Source organism: Mya arenaria, chromosome 16, assembly GCF_026914265.1.
Source record: "Mya arenaria isolate MELC-2E11 chromosome 16, ASM2691426v1".
Classification (NCBI taxonomy): domain Eukaryota; kingdom Metazoa; phylum Mollusca; class Bivalvia; order Myida; family Myidae; genus Mya; species Mya arenaria.
In genome coordinates this window covers 42,657,437-42,678,342 of record NC_069137.1, presented here as the reverse complement: position 1 = coordinate 42,678,342, position 20,906 = coordinate 42,657,437, and the positions used below count along the sequence as shown (strand labels likewise).

The window sequence follows — 20,906 nt, the reverse complement described above, 5'->3', positions numbered from 1 at the left end:
TTTATTTTTTCATTGTATGTATGTATATGTATATGTGTAATTGTATGCTATTTATACTGTCAACACAATAAATTATGATTACACAAACATTAAACCTATGCCAGGCCACTGTCTCAACAACCCTTGAGCTTTATAACATAAGTTATAAATACATTTGGATAAACAGGCAACAAATTGTATGAAATAAACATATTGAGGTTCATCCTAATGTTTTATCAGTATTAGAAAATATAAAATTGACGCCTACTTTATTGCGTTATTTCAAATATATGTTTATACCTTGTAGAATTATCTTTAGAATAGTTGTATATACAGTCGAACCCCGCTGGCTCGAACTCCCAAGGACCGGCGAAAATACTTCGAGCCTCGGAAAATTCGAGCCATACGGAAATGCTAACCTTCAGTTTAAAGAAATCAGTCCTTTTCACCCATTTCGAGCCAAAGAGGAATTCGAGTCACGTGAGTTCGAGACAACGGGTTTTGACTGCACATTCTTGATGTTATACAAAAAGATGCTAAATTTTTCACTTACCTAAACATATACTCAAAGGGAATAAATATGTTTTAAGACGAATTCCTTTGTAGAAGTCTTCATAAATGTATGCTAAATTTTGTCCAGTTCTGTTTTTAATAACAGATTTATTTTTTAAATTTTAGTTAGGCGAATTAATCCATTTGTCATGTGAAACTACTTTGCAACATCCTAGTTATTTCTTTAAGCAATTACTTTTTAAGAGAAAGCGGATTTATTTTGTATGTTCAATTTCAGTTTATTTGGTTTAGGTAATTTTTACATCATTATTTATATAAACGATTTGCCTTAGGTCAACGCTGTCATTATATGTTTGTTTATTGACAACTAATGCACGTAATATGACAACTTAAGAAAATATTTTTAAAACTGGCAGTATTTGAAAACAAACAGTTTGGCAAATTCTGGCTCGTATCGTGATTTGTTAAAGCGACTCGTTCATGTTTCGTAAAATGCACATTTTGTGACGAACTAAAGTGTGAGAAATCGTTAAGATTGTTAAATCTAAAATACTGACGGCTGGCACCAATTTCTCAAAACTTTTTAAACTTAAATGGCTTAAGTGGTGTATTTCAAATAGCCAAAATACATAATTTTGATTAATGAAAAATGGTTTATTGTGATTATCATGAAGATAATTCCTATCTAAAGTAAAAAAGCTCTTAAAGAAGTGAATATTTAAAAAAAATGAAAACAAAAATAGAGCTTGGCTTAATCCTGTTATAAGGGACTTAAGAAGTTTCGAGAAATTTGGGGCCTGGAATCGGTCAACATGTTGTTATATTTGCTCAAATGTTTTCTTTGAAGTCCACGATGAAGTTAGAAATGCAATCCAACAAAAGCTTTAAAAGTAAAGGATATCCTTATATAAGTGTATGTGTGGGCGTGAGGTTTTGTTTTAAGTTTTTTTTTCTTTTTAATGCCCGTGCCGGCGTAGGTACGCACCCCATTAACCACAAAATATTGCTTTAGACTTAAAGTGTTTTTTCTGCAATTCCGGTATCAAAGAATAAAACAGTTATACTCTTAGTGTTTTCAGATGCATTACCGGGTGGGGTGGGTGGGGGGGGGGGAATGGTGCAAAATCATGAGCGAATCCGTTTTTAAGATCCTTCTTTTGTAACAATTATTGGGCCGATTGTTCAGAACACTGTTTAAATTAACAACGTTGTTTGTTAACGTCATCGTTGTTAACTTTCAAATCATTACTGCTCTGGACAAATATTGGATAAACTCTAATCTGCTGTATTTTTAACAAATGTTTCAGCTGTACTTAATATATTTATATAACTGAGCACATCATCTACTATTTTTAACGTTTAAAAGTTTACAACGGTGTCGTTTATCTCGTTTGTAACTTTAACAAAATTCTGAACAATACGCCCTTTGTAAACTTTCATATACACACATAATTTAAACACAACGGTCTTTGCAACAGCGTTTAACGTCTATTTGCATTACAACGTAAATAAAACGTTTCTTTTGAGCCAATTAATGTTTTACCTGCATGTTTTATGAAAATAAACGTGCTTGTAATGAAAGGTTTTGCAATAGTTCGAATATATTGTATAAAATCGCGAAGGAGTCATTAAGTTGTACATGCCATGTTCTAATTGACTTAGATTATATTGTTTACAAACGAAAACCCTAATTATGACATCATGTATGTAAAATTGTACAACTGCAAGTGAGAGTGGTACTTTTTGAAGACCGAAAGGCGATGCCATTCGCTGGACAAGCTTTTGTTTCAATAATAATTATATAAATTCCCATTTCTTAAGTAAAACATATATGTTTTATCTAACCTAAATAAGCACTTCTATATCAAACACGGTCTTTAACAAGTAATAGATTCCGATTTCTATGCCAAAATACATGTACGATATGATCTAGATTGTAAGGGTGTAAGAGTTGGGGGAGAGGGCCAACAATTAAAATGATTCAAAAGTTTATGTTTTATATAAGGCTCAAGACCACAGTTATCTGCCCCCCGCTGTCCCTCGTTGACCAAGATCCGGATGTGAATACAGAAAAAAGAGTGCTTGTGTTCAAGTATTAATAGTTTATTAAAGTTGAATAAAAGAGAATAAACAGGTGGTCATTTTGCATAGAGCTTAACATAATTTGACACTGTATTGCAAAAACTGATAGTTTTCAGTGTAAAAATTGGAAAAATCATTGCCTGTGGAACTATGTAAATTGGTTGTTTGTAGCCTTATTCCGTCTTGACCTCAGGGTCATGTATTACTACTCAATTTGGTGAGAAAACGCAATGGTCAACCCTATGTTTTCTTGTGATTAAATATTGTGTCTTGGATTGTTCTACAGCAGCCAGTTACTTGTTTTTCAATTGGGACTGTTTTAAAGTGAAAAGCCAGGTTAGTGTCTATATGAAACATATAGTAAAAATAACTGTGGTCTCACACCATAACTTTGAGGAACACTCTTTTTCAGGAGTAAAACATACATCCTTTGCAACAATAATTAAAGTCCCCACAACGCGATATGTCACATGAAAAGATAGGAAAGAGTTACGTTTCTTATCAAAGCTTCACCGTTACCTCGCGTATTACTAAAGGTGCCAACAGACCATATAACCAGACCGAAGGACCCCTTATTGTTTTCAAGGTAATTTTAGCGTCTTCACATTCTGGTATGAAAATGAAGACTATACAAGTGCTGACGTCAAGTGACAAAATAACAAAATTTAGGGTGATGAAGGGGGTTAAGGGTCAAACTTAGGGATTGAAGGGCTCTTTACTTACCATTTGAAGCAAATAAATGGCTACTGAACCTTTTGTTATTACTGTTGATGAATGTTGCTTAGAATAGAAACCAGCGCTCTCTTGCAAGCACTGGATAACCATTGCATCAATCCATGTTTGATCGTTATTGGACAAACAACACATTTACAAACGTCTTTATGATGTCCGCCCTCCATGTTTCAATTATGGGCAAAAATATCAGCCAGAGTTGATGAAGATATATATGTGTTTAGAGATATTAATACCATCTCTGGCGTATTACCGCCAACTGCGGTTTAAATCCTTTGATAATCTTATGTCTTCAACATCTGTTCGCAATGTCAACAACATAGCTAAATCGATCTATTTTGCATGTTCAAAAATGCATAATATAACAATTACTTTTAATGAATTCGTCAGTTATTGGAATCTTAATCTAGACGTAATTGAATAATTATGTAAATTGTTTACATGTTTTTTTACATTAAGTTTATTAACTAGAATGCTTGACTTCAATGTTTTCACTGTTTTATACTGATCTTTATTATATTGCTATACATGCTAAGCTGCACTCTCACAGATTAACAGTTTTTACATAATTTAAAAACAACCAAAAAGTACCAAAAGCAGCCTTTTTTACTTCAATTTAGTCATATCAGAACACTTACAATGGATAACCATTGCATCAATCTAACACTATACAATTATCAGCAGAATTGCTTTTAATGAGATCAAAATATAGATAATATTAATATAAGCATTTCATTTTAACTTTTCTTACATTTCTCGAACTATCTTTTCAAACAGGTAGGTATATTGGTAGGAGCCTAACTAAAAAGAAGGGAAAGTAGGGCTCGTCTGAAGGGGTTGCAGGTAAAAACGTTCTCTTGTCAAAATGCACCCATGTCAAAACGTCATCTAGTCAAAACGCCCCATGCCAAAACAACCCCATGTCAAAACGTCCAAATGTAAAAACTTCCTCTAGTCAAAACGTTCCAGTCAAAACGCTCCCATGTCACTACGTCCTTGAGTCAAAGTGACCCCGTCTCAAAACGTCCTCTAGTCATAACGTCCCCTTATCAAAACGTATATTAGTCAAAAGTCCCCCATTTGGTCAAAACGTTCTCATTCTGAGTCAACGTTTGAACGCCGTACTAAGGTTTCCCGTTCTCATGATCTGATCAATTCACAAGTTTCAACTCGGACATCCTACACATTTCTTAAAACATACTATCTATTTTAAGTTCAGAGGTCTTTAAAAATAAGAGCTTTTCATTTCAATACATGCAGTGCTCTTCGAAACCCTGAGAAACAAAACCAAGTTTTTATTCATTATTTATGCAAATAATACGTCATCTATAGTTCGCGAACGCCGTCATTTCTGAAAATAGTTAGTCCGAAATATCACTATTCCGAAATTGACTGTTGGGTCCCTGCGATTTCGGATTAACGGTGTTCAAATGTAGTGTTCTTCGAAACACTGAGAAACAAAGCCAATGTCTTATTTATTCACAATTTTTTATTCATTATTTATGCAAATAATTTGTATAAATATCTAGTAGAATGCATGTAAAATATTCAGCAATAAATGAAATGAATACAAGGCGAATGAACACAAGTATAATAGCACATTTAAATATTCAACTATGATCAGAAATACATTCATAAAAAAACGTCTTAAAGTGGCACAATAAAGGTTTACACTTTAAGGTGTGAATGAATGATATTAAATAAAGAAGAAGATATAATCTTCTTGAATTTACCTCTCATGTTCTGCTAGATGCAACATCATTATTTGAATTGACATGCATTATTATGTTTAACTCATTTATTTTCAATGATCACAACAAAAAGCGTATGATTTGTGTACAATTAAAACACATACATGCCATATCCCCCGGCGGGGGAGGGGGAATCCCCCGGAATTTCGACCCATCTCCTGGTTCCCCATCGGGGGATCCATATCCCCTGGAATTATTTGTTTTTCTTTCTACAAAACTTAAGGTTGACAGTGGAAAGCATCAATAATATTAATAATAGTGTGAAATTCCATGAAGGACCATGATGACTTAGTCGAAAAATTATTGTAATTTGAATGTATTTCTGTATTTATTCTTATATTATAAATGCAGATATTGCGCAAATTTTCGTCGCGTAAAAATCCTCTGGTGTAATATCAAAATCCCCCGGAATTCAGACCAAAATCCCCTTGGAAGCCTCTTAGAAATAAGGCATGTATGAAAAAAAAAACATATTCCCCAGTTAAAAAAACACACCAAAATATTTATAATATATTTTTTAATCTGATTTTCTTTATCTTAAAATAAAAAAAATTAAATATCTCTTTTTGCAATCTATAAAGTGTTAACCTGTAGTGTGCCCTTTTAACACTCGTTTAACAATTGCATACAAAATTAAGCATTGTGAAAACATTAATTTTGTTTATTTATTTGTTACTTCTTATAAGAATTATCATCTTTAGCACAATAAGTTACAGGCATGTTATACAAGTTATTAAACTTGCTACTATTTCAAAAAGCAAAAATAGCATCCTGAATAATCTACCTCAATTCAATTCAATATAGGGGATGCAAGCCCCAAGCAGATACAAAAATTTAATTGGATTTAGAGGATATTTAAATACATTTTTAGGGACTTCAGAATAGTTTAAAAGCATAATCTCCAATGATATCAGTAGACTATTGCAATCATGTGTGAATCTATTTTCACGCTTTATTGCTACAAGATGGTTGCAAGATTTAAAATCTGCCAAGTTAGACTAATAAGAAAAATTATATATGTTTATCAATTAAGGCCAGATCCCTGAACAATCAGATTAATTATGAAATAAAAAAAGAAACTTACTGTATCGGTTTAACTTATACAAACAATTCTTTATGTTCATTAAACAAGACAAGAATCACCAAAGAAAACTCAGATCAAAAGAGATAAAATAGAGAAACTTTCTGTTTCTGTTGAACTAATGCACCAGTCAATTGTAACCACGGCCCCCCCAGGTCCGGGGAATAGTGGGGATTTTGACTTTCGGTCCACCCAACCCTGGCAAAAAATCCCCGCCCTGCGACAAACTGATGGTAAAATCCCCCCCGCACCCCCTAGGTAAGGCCCATTCCCTGCTATATTTAAAGCGAAGCAAAACCACCGCATTCACCCGGCACTGCGGGGCCACCTGAAAGGTAAAAACACGGCCCATTTCCCCGGCTATCCCCGGACCTTGGGGGGCCGTGGTTACAATTGACTGGTGCATAATACTAACAATTATTTATGTTCATGAAACAAAACCATTAACAGTCAGATCAATAAAGAAGAAGTGAATTCTAAATATCAGCCCTTACAAGCATGAAGTAGTGATACAGAGTTTGTGCTCAACAAAAGTGCCATGGAGTGAATGCCAAATGCCGAAGGCAGTCTGCTGTTGTTGTTTTTTAACTCAACAATCATTGCTAAGTTGGTTAGTTTTGTCTCTGGCAACATGTGTACAAAGTTTCATTTAAATATCAAGAGCTGTTTTTGACTTACAACCGATGCCATCACCATCACAGACAACAACTTCACAAAGGTTATGACAATACTTCATCTGTTTTCCTTAACACATAAGATGAGCTTAATATTAGCCCAACAAAATAATATAGAGTTTGAGCTAAATATAAAAAAAACCTACCATACTTTTGATGTCTCGATCACATGAAAACATAATAATGCGAAAAACATGCATGACTGTTTTTGTAGTTTTTATCCAAATCATGTACATTCTAGTAATAGCCAATATGGTAAACCCACATTCAAAGGAAAGCAATCAGTTAACCATATGTTTTACAAAGGGCAAAGGGAATGAACCACCACAAAACTTAATGCAACTCTTTGTATAGGTTGTCTCCCTTAGCTAGGGCTGCAGCATTTCAGGGTCAATAATCTGGTCATGCATGGGTTTAAGAAAGGAACACCAAGCTCTCATTAATATTTAACTACTGTATAAGTTTGATTGAGATAGAATCAAATCTGAAGACTGTATTGCATTCAGAAGCAAATGCTTAAGTACCCACGGACAAACTAATAAGAGGACAGACACAGCACCACAACATAAGCTCTCCTAGCCTTTGGCCAGGAGAGCTAAAAATGATAATTGAGCTTCTATTAATTTGAACAAAAAATTCACAAAACCTTGTATAAATACTGTTTACAAGAATACAAGAAAGTAATCCATCTAAAAAAAATAGCACAACAAAAGAACATAATAATCTATGCATATCCTTTGCATAATATATTATAAAAAAATATATGACAGCATAACATTTGCAAATAATAATCACATAAAAGGCAAATTAGCACCAACAGAACAATTCAAAATCAGCAGTAAATTGGGTGAGAATTGTTGAAAGCAAAAATTCCTGAATTTTATACCAAGGGTCGCAATTGTATATATGTTGGAATTATTTTAAGAGCCTCAGATTGCACTTAAAGGGACTAGACACCAGACATAAACTTGGCATCGATGTGTACAATGCATTGAAACTTACTAACTGAAGTACAACATAGTTTACAATTTATTTAAGTTTAGCAGTTATTTCATATTTTTCAATTAAATGTTTACTGGGTATGTCTACCTAGTAGAATTCATTCCTTATGCGTGATTGGCTAGTCAATGTTATCACATGATATTACCAAGTTAGGTTTATAGCTTAAATATACCACTCGTTTAGAGTAATCCTTTGTAGCTAAGTGGATACAGCGCTCCACTGCAATTTTGGCAACACGTGTTCGAACCCAGTCTCCATTTTAAGTACTTTTTTTACAATTATAATATCAAAGCGTAACACATTCTATTAAAGAATTGTCCTGAGGTTCATTACAGAAAAAACTTTTTTTTGGTGCCAATCTGGTGTACAGTCCCTTTAAAGGGAATAGACACCAGATGGTCCCAAAATCGGCAAATACAGTATTTCCTCAAAACAAGCCTAGAATTGTCAATACAAGCTAGTATGATGCCCATAATACGCCTGTTTACTGACTAAAATAATATTTTGTTGCTGTCTTAGAGAGTTTACCCATTTAAAAATTAATGTATTCTCTGATTAAAGTGTGTACATTTAGCACGTGAAAGCCACATGATTAGTACAGATAAATAAACTGACACCTTTTTTTAATTTAATGGAATTTAAATGGTAGACAAACCAAGTAAATTTCGAAATGGAAAATTATACAAAAACTGCAAAGATAGCATGTGCCGTAAGTGATGTAACACATCAGTAAGTAAGATTCAATACATTGTTCACAATGATATCAATTTTATGTAATTTTTTTACTATTTTATATTTTTCTTGTAATGGTATCATCTGGTGTCTAATCCAAAGTTTTTTTTATTGACCTAGGAGACAAAACCCCCCAAAGAAATCTATAATATGGTAAGCATTCTCACCCCTTAAAATACATCAATGCATCAGAAGCAAAAAATAAAATAAAAGTAAAAAAATACCCTTTTTGCAAAGTGTTAAACATACTGGCAAAAATAATTTATAACTTTAAACATTTCAATTCAAAATTCACACACAATTCTTATTACAAAACTTGCAATGAAGAAAACAACAAAGTGAGGAAACATGAAATTAAATACAATTTTGGCAAAGGAAAAAGTTACTGGCACTGGAGAGAGCATTTATCAGGGGATCTAACAGCTGATATCTGTCAATCCTGAAAATACCCAGGCATCAGTTGGTGTATCAGGGTTTCATGCCGAAATCGCGGTAAAGGAGCTTAGACCCCTTTTAAAATCGTTTACAAAATAATTCACAGTCAAACCCCTGTTGGTTTGAACTCCCTTGGCTCGATTTCCTCGTTGGCTGGAACTGGATGTATAAAGGACCGATCTCTTTCTACTGGAGGAAAGCATTCTGGCTTGGCTCGAATACCATGAGGCTCTTTGTATTTTTACTGTTACCTGAGAGTTCAAGCCAACAGTGTTTGACTGTATACTCATTTCAAGGTACTTCCCACTGTTTTTGATGCAAATGTCAGAGCAATAAAACAATCTATACATTTGTAAAATAGTCTTTAAGTTCAAGCTTTCAATTTTGAACTTTGGATTCCCTATTTAGTCTAGAAAAAAATCCACTTTAATGTAACCGCAACCAAAATTCTTCAAACTGAAAATATCGCCTGTTTGGGTAGCCTTGCCCACTTTTTGGAATGGAATATTAATTTTAACTATAATTTATTTTGAGTAGGATTAATGAAAATAGAGCAATAACTTATTTTTTTCACTTGAACTCAGAATAAATAGCATCTATTTGTTGATAACTATTGTTGGAGGTATTTAACAAGTGTGGTAAAGATTGGATAAGAATTGCTCAAGATATTGAGCAGACAAAGTGAATTTGGTAAATTTTTGCCAATTCAAGGGCCATAACTATGTGGTCAATAGTGTGATCTAGCTGTTGCTCAAAAGATTGTATAAGAAATACTAGTTATAGAGCTGTCACGAGTGAATATGGTTATTTAGTTACAAAACAAGGGCAATAACTCTCAAGTTAAAATGTGATCTGGCTGTTTATCCAGCTTAGTGGAGATATTATGCCCATAAAACAATACATGAGCAATATAAGTTTGGTTAAGATTGGAGAAAGGATCCTCAAAATACAGAATGGACAAAGTGTAATTGGTCAAATTTTGACAATTCATGGACCATAATTCCTGGATGGACAATGTGATTTTTCTTAGGCTCAAACTCTGAGTTGAGTAAAGTTGAATATTGTTATCAATTGCAGACACAGATGACTCTGGACAACACGATCCCTGTCTGCCATGCTACACAGGCCACATAAAAAGTGGAATTTGGGTTCAAACACATTGTGGTTATCACAATTATGATAGTAAAATCAGATCTTGCAAATTTGACAAAATATCTGTAATAATTATTGACCTCTGCCCAGACAGCATTGGCACATTCAAAATTGCACACATATATAGTCAATGTAAATTACTTGACATTGTGTATTTTGTTTTACTTAATGAGGTAAATAAATACTTCAATGGTTTATTGACGAATTATAAAAAAATGATGATAAAGGGTTCTCAATAAGTTTCGGTTGAACCTTCTCAAATAGTAAAGTAACTGACTGGCTACAACTCAGGGCTATTCCATTATTTTCTTAGTATATGGGTGGGTGTCTATTTTTGCTTATTTGGACCCCAAAAGGGTAAATTTGCTTCTGTAGGGTGGTGGTATAATTTAAGTGCCTTCCCCCTGGGGTTTATATGTTTAAATGGAATAGCCCTTATTCTACTTAAGATTCACTTATTTTTCCAAATTCGCACCAGCCCGATTGCCATTTGAACAGTGCATTTTGGATAGCAGCCGGTTCTTATTAAGAACACTGTTTTAGTATGGTAAAATGTACCATTCATTCTTAGCTTCATGTACATTTATGCAAAATTCAACATGAAAGTTATCACAATTTGTATAATAATATTACACCTCTGATGATTCTTATTTTAGCAGTATACCAAATTTTATATTGGTCATTTCACTGTTAAATAACATCACTTAAATGAAACAAATCATTTAAAGAACTTTGATAAAGAATTTTGTGTCATCCATTTTCATTGGTTAAGGACCATAAAATATAAAATACAACACAAATTTTGATTGGTTGAACCAAACAAACACTTTTCTAAAGCCAAGTTGCATTGGTCTTGAACCATATAACTATAATACAACTTTTGATTGGACAATTCAAAATCACACTTTGCTTAAGCCAAGCTTCATTGGCATCATGAAATAAATATGTTACACAGCTTTTGATTGGACAGTCCAAATAAACACTTTGCAAAAGCAACTTTTCATTGGCTAAACACATGGAACATACTAATTGTAGCACAACTTTTGATTGGATAATCAAAAATTGCATTTTCTTTAAAGCAATGTTTCATTGGCTTCAAACAATGAAATATAAATGTTACACCAATTTTGATTGGACAATTCAAATAATATTTTTCTAAAGCCGTGTTTTATTGGCTACAAACCATGGAACATTAATACAACTTTTGATTGGACAGTCCAGTTGAACACTTTCTAAAGCGATGTTTCATTGGCTATACACAATTAAATATAACAGTAGTACAAATTTTGAAAGGACTATCCAAAATATCATTTTTCTAAAGCAATGTTTTATTGCAAACTAGAATATAAAATGTAACACAAGATTGGATTGGACAGCCCAACTGAACACTTTCTAAACCAATTTTTCATTGGCTACAAACAATGGAATATAAATGTAACACAACTTTTGATTGGACAATTCAAATTAACCCCATTCTAAAGTGACGTTTCATTGGCGACTCTCTGTTTAGTCTCATCCTCTATTCTTGACAGTTTTTGTTTCATCATCCGAATCTGAAATCAAACAGGAAAATGTTCGGAATTTTAAACATACTATAAACTTATCAACTTGTAAAACAGCCGAAACAACCACACAAAGCATATTGATACATACACGCTTCTTTTTCAGTTTAGGTAACTTACTAAACAAGAAATACACCTAAAAACAGGCAAGCATTACATTGGCTCCACTGTGCTCTTGCTTCTTTCAAGCTTCCCACAAATCAAAGAAAATGAAATTTCCTGACTTTTCCCAGACCAAACTATCAGCAGCCTTTCGGCACTAGAACTTGTGTTACCCAGCAACCTTAGCCTCATCTCTGCTACTTTACAAACAGTTTCCATGGCCCTCGATCTCAGGTTCCGAATTTCCCTGTCTTTTCCCGGACTTTTGCCCATTTCCCAAATTTCCCTGACCTTGAAAAAACAAATAACTTCATACCTGAGCCTCGTATCTCTCAGTTAGACTCTGCATCTGTGATTCTAGTTTCTTCAGTTTCCCCTGGTATTTCTTCTTCGCCTTATCAAACGCTGATATCAAAGCACTGAAGAGAGAACAAACATATGAATATAGAGCAAAAAAAATGCAAGAATTGGTGAAAACAGCAAGAGAACAAAGGCTCTGAATGACAAACTGTGTGTTTTTGTTTATGGTATATATGAATATGGATCAAAAGATGCAAGAATTGGGTAAACAGAAAGAGAACGAAGGCTCTGATTGCGAAAACTGTGTTTTTTGTTTATGGTATACATGAATATGATGCAAGAATTGGGATAAACAGCAAGAGAAGGGGTGCCGAATTGTGCTTTTTTTTTATCAGTATAGCATGAAAAAGTCAAATCAATCTTCGTTTGAATAATGTTTATAATAATCCTTGAACTAAATTGTCACCAATTCTCACCTATTGGCTCGTTTCAGGTCGTTGATAAACTCTGCTGACTGTTGGTGCCGAACCTCCGAATTCCGGGACAGTTTCTCCAACGCTCCTACCAGCTCCGCCACCTAAAAATAACAAGAGAATAACATGAGACTTGTGGAGAAAAATATGGTTTAGTTTTTAATTATCTTTGATAAAAATACTGCAACACAATTAAACAAACATATCAAAATGCTCGAAAAGAACTTTACAAAATGCAAGGCTTTGAAAGTATCTGAATTCTATCAAAATTGCTTGAAAAAAAAAAAAATTGAAAGTTTTCTTTTTATGTAACTAATAATAAAATCGCTAGATTCTCATCCCCAACTGCCCCCTCTTTTTTAGGCTGCCCCTTAAATATAATTGACTCAAATTAAAATGTTTAACTAGGGTCTGTTTTTGCATATCGGTCCAGTACTGTCAAAGAACAGCATTTATTCCTCCTTACTGTGCTGATGTAAAACATTCACATGTAAAATAGGAGAATTATTATGAGAGTGTACGTGGTTCAGCAAGAAACACATGTATATGGTCCCTTATGTAATAAGAAAGCTCATAAACACATATTCAACAGTGAAACAGCCATCTAAGAAATATAAATAAGAAAAAAAAAACTCGCGTCTTTAAAAGCTGCACATATTCTTAAAACTGAACTCTTACAACTTAAAATGTATTATGTAAGCTTATTTATACTCGCACCTGGGCCTTGCCCATTCAGAGAGTGCTCCGATAAGATTGTTAGTCATTTTATTTTTTTTTGGTGCAAATAGCAGACAGAATGTAACCCTGGTAAGAGCTACCCTGGTTCTTTAATGTGCACCAGTGTAGCACTATCACAAGGGAGCCCCATTTAACGTCCCTCCTGGAAGATGGTAAGTATTTCTTTTAGTGGTGTGGCGGGGAATCAAAACTGCGACCCCTGGATTGACAGTCAAGTGTGTTACCACTAACTTAAGATCAAACAAACCTGTGCTTTTAATTTCTTTTCTCTTCTTAATGCATCAGTGAGTTCCTTCAGCAGTTCTGGTTGGTCGCCTGCTTGGTCATGTGACAGACTGTCCACCAATGAGACTGGAGGAGTGGACCTGTCACTGCCAGACTATAAAAAGAAGAAATATGATCGGTTGCCTGCATGGTTAAATGACTGATTGTGAACCAATGGGATGGTATGTAACTGCCAGACTATAAATAGATGGAATATAATAGCTAAGATGTATTATCATGTAATGAAACAGTCTGCAAAGGGGTTAAAGGTAATAATGAAGTTGATCTGTAACTACCAGACTAATAAAATAAATTTTGATGACCAAGGGATGAAAAATGGACATTTCATACAACATTATGAACAAACCCTCGCCTTTTCCTTTGAAAAACAGAAAAAACAAACTAAAAATAGTAATGCCCTTGTACTCAAGTCATTTCAGGGTTTCAATCTGGAAAACTGGTACTGGGCATGCTCTTGTCTCTTAAAACTATATCTCAATATAGCATCATCTAAATATACATATATTGTAGTATCAAGGACCTACTATGTTTAAGCATGTTCCTGTGATTCGATACTGCAGCTTTATAAACAGTGTGTGCATACCACGTGATAAATTACGTCATATATGCTACGTCGGAAGGTAACATTTTGCTCAATATAGTCACATTTAAATGTCAACATCTATAAATAGTAACACAAACCTTCTCCTCCAAATCACGTGTCCGAGCCACCTCCGTTTTAAGAGTTTCAATTTGAACAACATACGCATGCTCCTGGGACTCCATGCTGTTGAGTCTTAACTCGAGAGAGCGCTTTTCTTTTTCCAGAAGATAGTTCTGGGCTTTTATTTCAGCCTTTTCCTCCTGTGAAACATATAATATGCAGGTTTATTATATGCTTTCCAGCTTTTAACGAGATTTATCAGTGAAATAAAATTAATATTTCCGATATGACGTTCTGCGTAAAAATAAAAAGCTCAAAATATACTACCATATATCCATGCAGCATAAAAAGGTTGAGGCAATCTTTTTTCTCAGCATAAATACTCAAAAATACCTTCATGAAACAGTGCCCAAGTCTATTATAATACCTCAACTCTTTTATTTTTTAAAAAACAACAGGCGAGCCAAAAATACATATACCTTCATAGCCATGAGCTCCTGCATGATGACAGCATTCTCCAGGTCAAGCCTCTGGGCCTCAGAGTGTCCACGCCTCTCTAGGGGCGCATCAGTGTACGAGTGTATGCTTTCTAGCTCCTGTACGGAGTGCTCTACTTTGGATTGTTCATGTTTAAGGCGGTGTATGTAATCTCGTAGGCGACGTTCGTCAGTCTTAGTGAATTCAGCATCACAGAAACCTGACGAACTGTTGTTACTGAAAAAGAAACGACAAGTAAAAGAGAATATCACTAACGGCCAAGTACTCCGCTGTTTCTTACCCAGTCTAGGTTTATAACTCAGTTGTAAAAGAGAATATCACTTCAGCCAATATAAATTATTTGCAAAATTTTCCTCTAAAATTTTTTTATATGGGGGTGGGGCATGACATTTTTTTTTATTTTTCTTAGATGACTGTTTCACCTTTGAATATGTGCTCCTGCTCTTTCTTATTGTAAAAGGGACCAAATTCATGTTATTCTAGACCACAAACTCAATCGTAAAGATTCTCCTTTTAAATGTGAATGTGTACATCGACACCTCTTGGTATGAATAAATGTCCTTCCCGGACAGTACTGTTTCTGTTTCTTATCCAATCTAGGTTTATACATTAATATCTATAAATGGTTATATTTTGATGGACATGATCTTTGCTTAATATTTATTGAAGGGTGTTGCAGCCATGCACCCTTCTGCTGTCGTAGAATTAAATTCTAAATAAAATCAAATATTTCCCTTTTTTTTTTTGCTTAAAACTTATAATATGATTTTAAGTACATACAGACTTCACATAATCGACATGGAAACCAAATCTTACTTCAGTTAAACAAAATTCCTATCATTTTTTGTCAAATTCATAATGTTCTTCACAAAACTTTTCTCCCTTAGCACTGTCCATCTTATACAGCACCCTGTCATTTTAAAATCCTTGCTTAAACCATGCAATGACTGTCATCCCAAACTGATCATTGAATGAGCGCTGAAGGAACATTGCAGCTAAGATAAGGTAAGATTATAAGTATTTTTCATGGCTGAGAGTGTAAGATAGGTTCATCCAAACCCGAGCGTAGGGTGTTTAGCGGAAACGAGGTTTACCGAGTTTCCACAGAACACCCTGCGTGAGGATCTTCAACAAGGGAGGTAATTGTGTGATGACAATAAAAAAGAGTTCCATACTGGCACTTGTTTTATCTTTGCCCGTGGGCAAGATAAGAATCTCTAGCAGGGTCAAATTTATGGATCTACTTATCTGAGGTGGGAGAAAAGATACTCTTTATTTACATTGGTTACATTCACACAAGGTAACATTAGTTTCAAGCTATTGTCCGACAAAACATGATTATCCAGTAACAAGCATGCTTTACTTACTTGAGGTAATGAAATGTTGGATGTTATAAGAAACCATATTTACCTAGTAAATCTACCCGAGCTGTTTAAATCATCCCACGATCTGTTTCCCGGTGATTGTCGCCCAGAACTACTCGTTGTAAACGAAGTGCCGACATTAAACGAGCGGTCAAGCTTATGTATCAGATGCTTGCTGACATTTTCTGCCGCGCGCCTAGACTGGTGGGCTCGCTGAAGAATCGAAGTGATCTCCCCTTGATCGTCCATGAAACTCTCCCCTCCTAGATGTTAGAAAAAAGAAATGTTAAGGTTTCAATTAATCAAACAAAATAAGCTGACAAATTCCAATGATCATCAAGACTAACAGCGAGTTCAAGGATTGTGTCCAATAAACTCTCTCCTCCTCTAAGAAAAGAAATATACTAATTCTGACATTTTTTGCCGTGTAACATGACTAGTTGGCTTGCTGTACAAAAGAAGTAATCTCCCCTTTCTCATCCGAGAAACTCCCCCACCTGGGTTTCAGATTTAAGAAATATTTAGGTTTCAATTAATTAAGACAAAAAACGCCAATGCACATCTTGAATTATGGCATGTTGTCTCAGGATCGTGTCTAAGAAACTCTCCCCTCATTTATGGATAAAATAAACTTTTAACCAACCGATTATAAGAACAGTGGGGTCAGCCCCTATTTTGTAGGGATAGTCAGATAACCCGAACCAAATATATCCTTTTTTAAGCCAGTTTTGACGGTTGGTCTCACTGCAGGAAGAAAGATCTTTCTCATCTTTCTCTTTGAGAAGCATTAAGGTTTTAATAAATCAAACTACATTGTAAAGGCTGCAGTTCTTCCCCTTTTGCCTTTAATGATCAAATTTAACAAGACCTGCTATATAAAATCTAGATTAAGAATATATTCTTCGAACAGTTGAGCTCAATATCAATGCAGGGCTTTTTCTGCCCATTTTGGGAAAAAGACCCTAGACATTTTGGGAAATTTTGCATCGTGAAAATGCGGAAATTGGGAAATTTTACAGTGAAAAGAAAGACCCACAATGGCTGTGATATCAATCCTTGGGGTGTAAATATCTATTGCAATAAATCATGACAGATAATATTTAATATCTGTGAATGTGATGAAAATCAATGATTTCTGAGTTCAATTACCAAAAAACTTCACATCACATAATTTATTAGGATGTTGCAAATGAACCGGTACTGGTAAAAAGAATTTCTAAAAAAAAAAAAAAAAAAATTGTTTTTTTGGAAATGGGATTTTTTTCTGAAGATTGGGAAAAATATCTTATATTTTGTTTTGGGAATGGGTCCGATAGTCGGACCCTTGGGTACTATAGAAAAAGCCCTGCAATGGGATTATATACCTCTTACAAGTGACAGAACGTACCTTAGAAAGGTAAAACCTTACCTAAAGATCCAATGCCTGCTGCTCTACAGTTCGCTAACACAACACCTAATTCACTCTCCAACAGCGCACATATGATCTCGTAAGTCTCTATACACAAACCACCATAGTTCAACACAATTTGTAACGCCGTATTGTTCGACTCATACTTCCCCATCAACACTGTCAATTTATCACAATTCGCTTTGGATTCATCTAAAGTCAAGTTTAACACGTCCATTTGAGCTTTGTAATTGTCAATCTGAGACTGCAGTCTCTCTAATTCTATTTCGAATTCTGTAACTCTAGAATCAACGTCGAGAAGTCCCGACTTCTCCGTGGCGTTTTGAACGATTTCCTGCAGGTTTGAGCCTTTCCATAAACTTTGAACAAGGTGCTCGGCTACTTTTGTATTCGGCATCTGAAAATAAAATTTAACATTTGGTTAAAAATCTATTTATATTGCTAATACTGTCATCATTCAGTGCTACGGGCAACGTTTTACTAAAAGTGTATTGTACGCCAATATGTAATTTTGTAAAGTGAATTGTACACCTTATCTTCAACCAATGAAGTGTAATGGTGTTTGCCAAAGTCAACTAGTATAGTTTAAACATATTTATTTTACAATGATTGTGGAAAAAGTTATTAAAACATTATATTAATCACTCTTGTTGATAAGATTTTACGCAAGTGTGGTCTTGTGTTGTGGGGGAAAACGGAGAACCCGGAGAAAACCCACTTTTCAGGCTTGGTGACCACAAACCAAACTCACATGCGCCCAAGTCAGGAATCGAACCCGGGTCGCCTAGGTGAGAAGCAAGTACACATACCACTGCGCTAACCGAACAACCTCAACTAGCACATTGAAGTGTTTACACTGACAGGGCGAGTGCTCTCCTGACTGAACTACCAGACCGCTTACACACTTTCTCAACACCTAAACAGGTAACGATCCCGTGACATAATACCCTTTCTAGTTGGAAATTCCCCATATTAACAGGACCTCGACGAAACCACTGGTACGATATTGAGTACATGTACAGTCACGGGCCCCATGTGGCTCTGTTTGTTACAGTGAGAATAAAATGTGCGGCAAGACTGGGGCTAGACCAACTAAGCTACCGGATCTTCTTTCACACCTTTACAACACCTGTATAGGAACGATACTGTGACATTAGGAATGGATTAACAAAATTCTGTTCCAATGAGTATATGCCTGGGTTGATGTTTGGTGTGATGATAATAAAAAGTAAGTTAAACCATCTCCATTTCATCATAATCTGTGAGCGAGTCCCCTATTGACCTACCCCAACACTACTCATTTCACTTCCTAGGATAGATCGTTCACTGTTGGACGTCTTCAGCTTCTTCAACTCGGCCACTTTAGCCACTGGGAAATTGTCCGAGGCCTTCATGGGAGTGATATTGACACCAGGTCTGCAAATTGGAAAGGAAATGAAATTTTAACATTAAAGGCTAGCATCCATATTCACATCATGTGAATTGAAGAATATGATATGATCATATAGCCGTGTGTAATAAATTTTGATTAAATATCTAGAAAGGATTTTGAGTAACAGCCAAGGTTAAAATTGATGACAAGAACAACAAGGCAATATAAAAAAAAATCAGAAAACAGAATGATATGCTTTTGAAAAAAAAAAAAAAAATGAATATTCTGTTTGGTACAGAAGACAAGCTTAGCAAATCTCACAAAACAGCAATGTTACATACATAGTTCATTTAATTATTATAACAGAAGAAATGTGGATCACAAATGACAACAAAAAAGGTTCCTTTTAGTTTGCCTTTACAGTTATATTTCTTGTTTTCAAAATAATTTTTCCCTGAACATTAAAAATTAACACCGCACTTTGTGCTGTTTTTTCTTACTTAAATAATTTTATTTAAACACTAGCAAAAAAATACCTCTCCAAGTTTGTAGATAGTGGCTGTTTGGTTGGTGTGGATGTTCTACTGCCGACTGGACTGCCTGGTCCTTCGTAACCTTGGAGACGAGATTGGTGGTCTGTAACCTATAGAAAAAACAGATGGCATTGATTAAACATCTCTTTTTATCTCAAGCTTATTCAATACCAACGGAAATTCCCTTTTTGAAATGAAAAAAATTGTACTATTTCTATATCAGGAGCAAAACCAGTGTTTCCCCCAGGGTTCATTTAAGGAATGTCGAGCCGAGTGGGGTGAGCACTCTCCATGAATGGCCAGTCTTTGGGAACTTTGATTATTCCTCATTTTTTTTTTTGAAAAATACAGGATTTTCTTTAAATTTCACTGATTGATAGCTTTTTTCTTGGGTTTATGCTGTATGAACGCAGTACGGCACGCGAACAAATTCCATGAAGCACACTAGCGCTTCTTGGTTATTTGCTAGCCTGCCCTACTGCGTTCATACAGCATAAAAGCAAGAAAATATGTGATCAACTTAAATTTAATATTTAAAAGAAATCTTCATTGTGATTAAACATTAGCAGTATCTTATGCAATTGAGTATTTGTTTTTAAAGAAGTGTAACAGACAAGACACGTTTGTTTAAAAGAATAGCTGATTTTGTAACGTCGTATATCATTGGTTAAATGACATCACGCTTACCCAATTGGAGTGCAATATTGAAATAAACAATGATGTCATAATACCTTGTGTGTTTAACAATATAAAAAGTTGACTAGGGGAATGTAAATATATAAAGGTGAACAATTTAGGTGAACTTAATTAAATGATCTGTCAGCAATCTTATTTAAAGCACATTCTTTGATCTCAATTAATGCATCAATTTCAAACACATTGCTTTCCTAGTTTGCAAATAATTAATGATGCAATTAATCAATTAACTTGATCCTTAATGAATGGAGTATCACTAATTAATCAGTTAACACTCATTCAATGGATGAAGTTGGGGGCAAAGTCTTTACAGCCTTCCAGCAGGCAGATTTAGATCAATTTCATGGCTAATTGCAGAACTTTTATGACATGTCGAGTGCCTGGAAAAGGCATGATGGAAATCCTGCTTTACAACCTATTTTGTTGTCAAATAAACTAATTTGTAAAAGGAGCAAATATTAATAGTTACTTGTTTCATCAAGATTTGGAATACTGAAGTTAGGGTTATTCCAGTAAAACATATTACCACCTGGGTGGAGGCAATTCGTTAAATAGTATATAGGTGGGTGTCTTTTTTCGTTAATTTGGACCCCACAAGGGTAAATTTGCAAAAGGGAGGGGGGGGGGATTATTTAAAAGTGATATCCCCCGGGGGTTATATGTTTAAATGGAATAGCCCTTTTTGCATACACAAGTAATAAACCTACTATTTTTTAACATAAAAGGAGAATAACTCCAAGAGTACCTGAGTTGATTCAACCTTGAATCATTTGTTACTGATACATCATGTCACAAAGTT

General features: G+C 34.7%; 1 protein-coding gene across 2 annotated transcripts in view; it reads right to left on the bottom strand.

Moving 5' to 3' along the window:
- Positions 1-4,796: 4,796 nt before the first annotated feature.
- The window catches only part of LOC128222131 (colorectal mutant cancer protein-like), a 47,835-nt gene continuing 31,725 nt past the window's right edge, over positions 4,797-20,906 (bottom strand). For both annotated transcript variants that reach the window (XM_052931000.1, XM_052931001.1), the window contains 10 exons: positions 19,415-19,521; positions 18,793-18,922; positions 17,507-17,903; positions 16,145-16,361; positions 14,716-14,950; positions 14,275-14,436; positions 13,556-13,687; positions 12,574-12,674; positions 12,114-12,216; positions 4,797-11,686 (listed from right to left, as the gene is read on the bottom strand). In XM_052931000.1, coding sequence (XP_052786960.1) covers positions 11,609-11,686; positions 12,114-12,216; positions 12,574-12,674; positions 13,556-13,687; positions 14,275-14,436; positions 14,716-14,950; positions 16,145-16,361; positions 17,507-17,903; positions 18,793-18,922; positions 19,415-19,521 — 1,662 coding nt within the window. In that variant the 3' untranslated portion in view covers positions 4,797-11,608. The remainder of the gene's footprint in view (positions 11,687-12,113; positions 12,217-12,573; positions 12,675-13,555; positions 13,688-14,274; positions 14,437-14,715; positions 14,951-16,144; positions 16,362-17,506; positions 17,904-18,792; positions 18,923-19,414; positions 19,522-20,906) is intronic.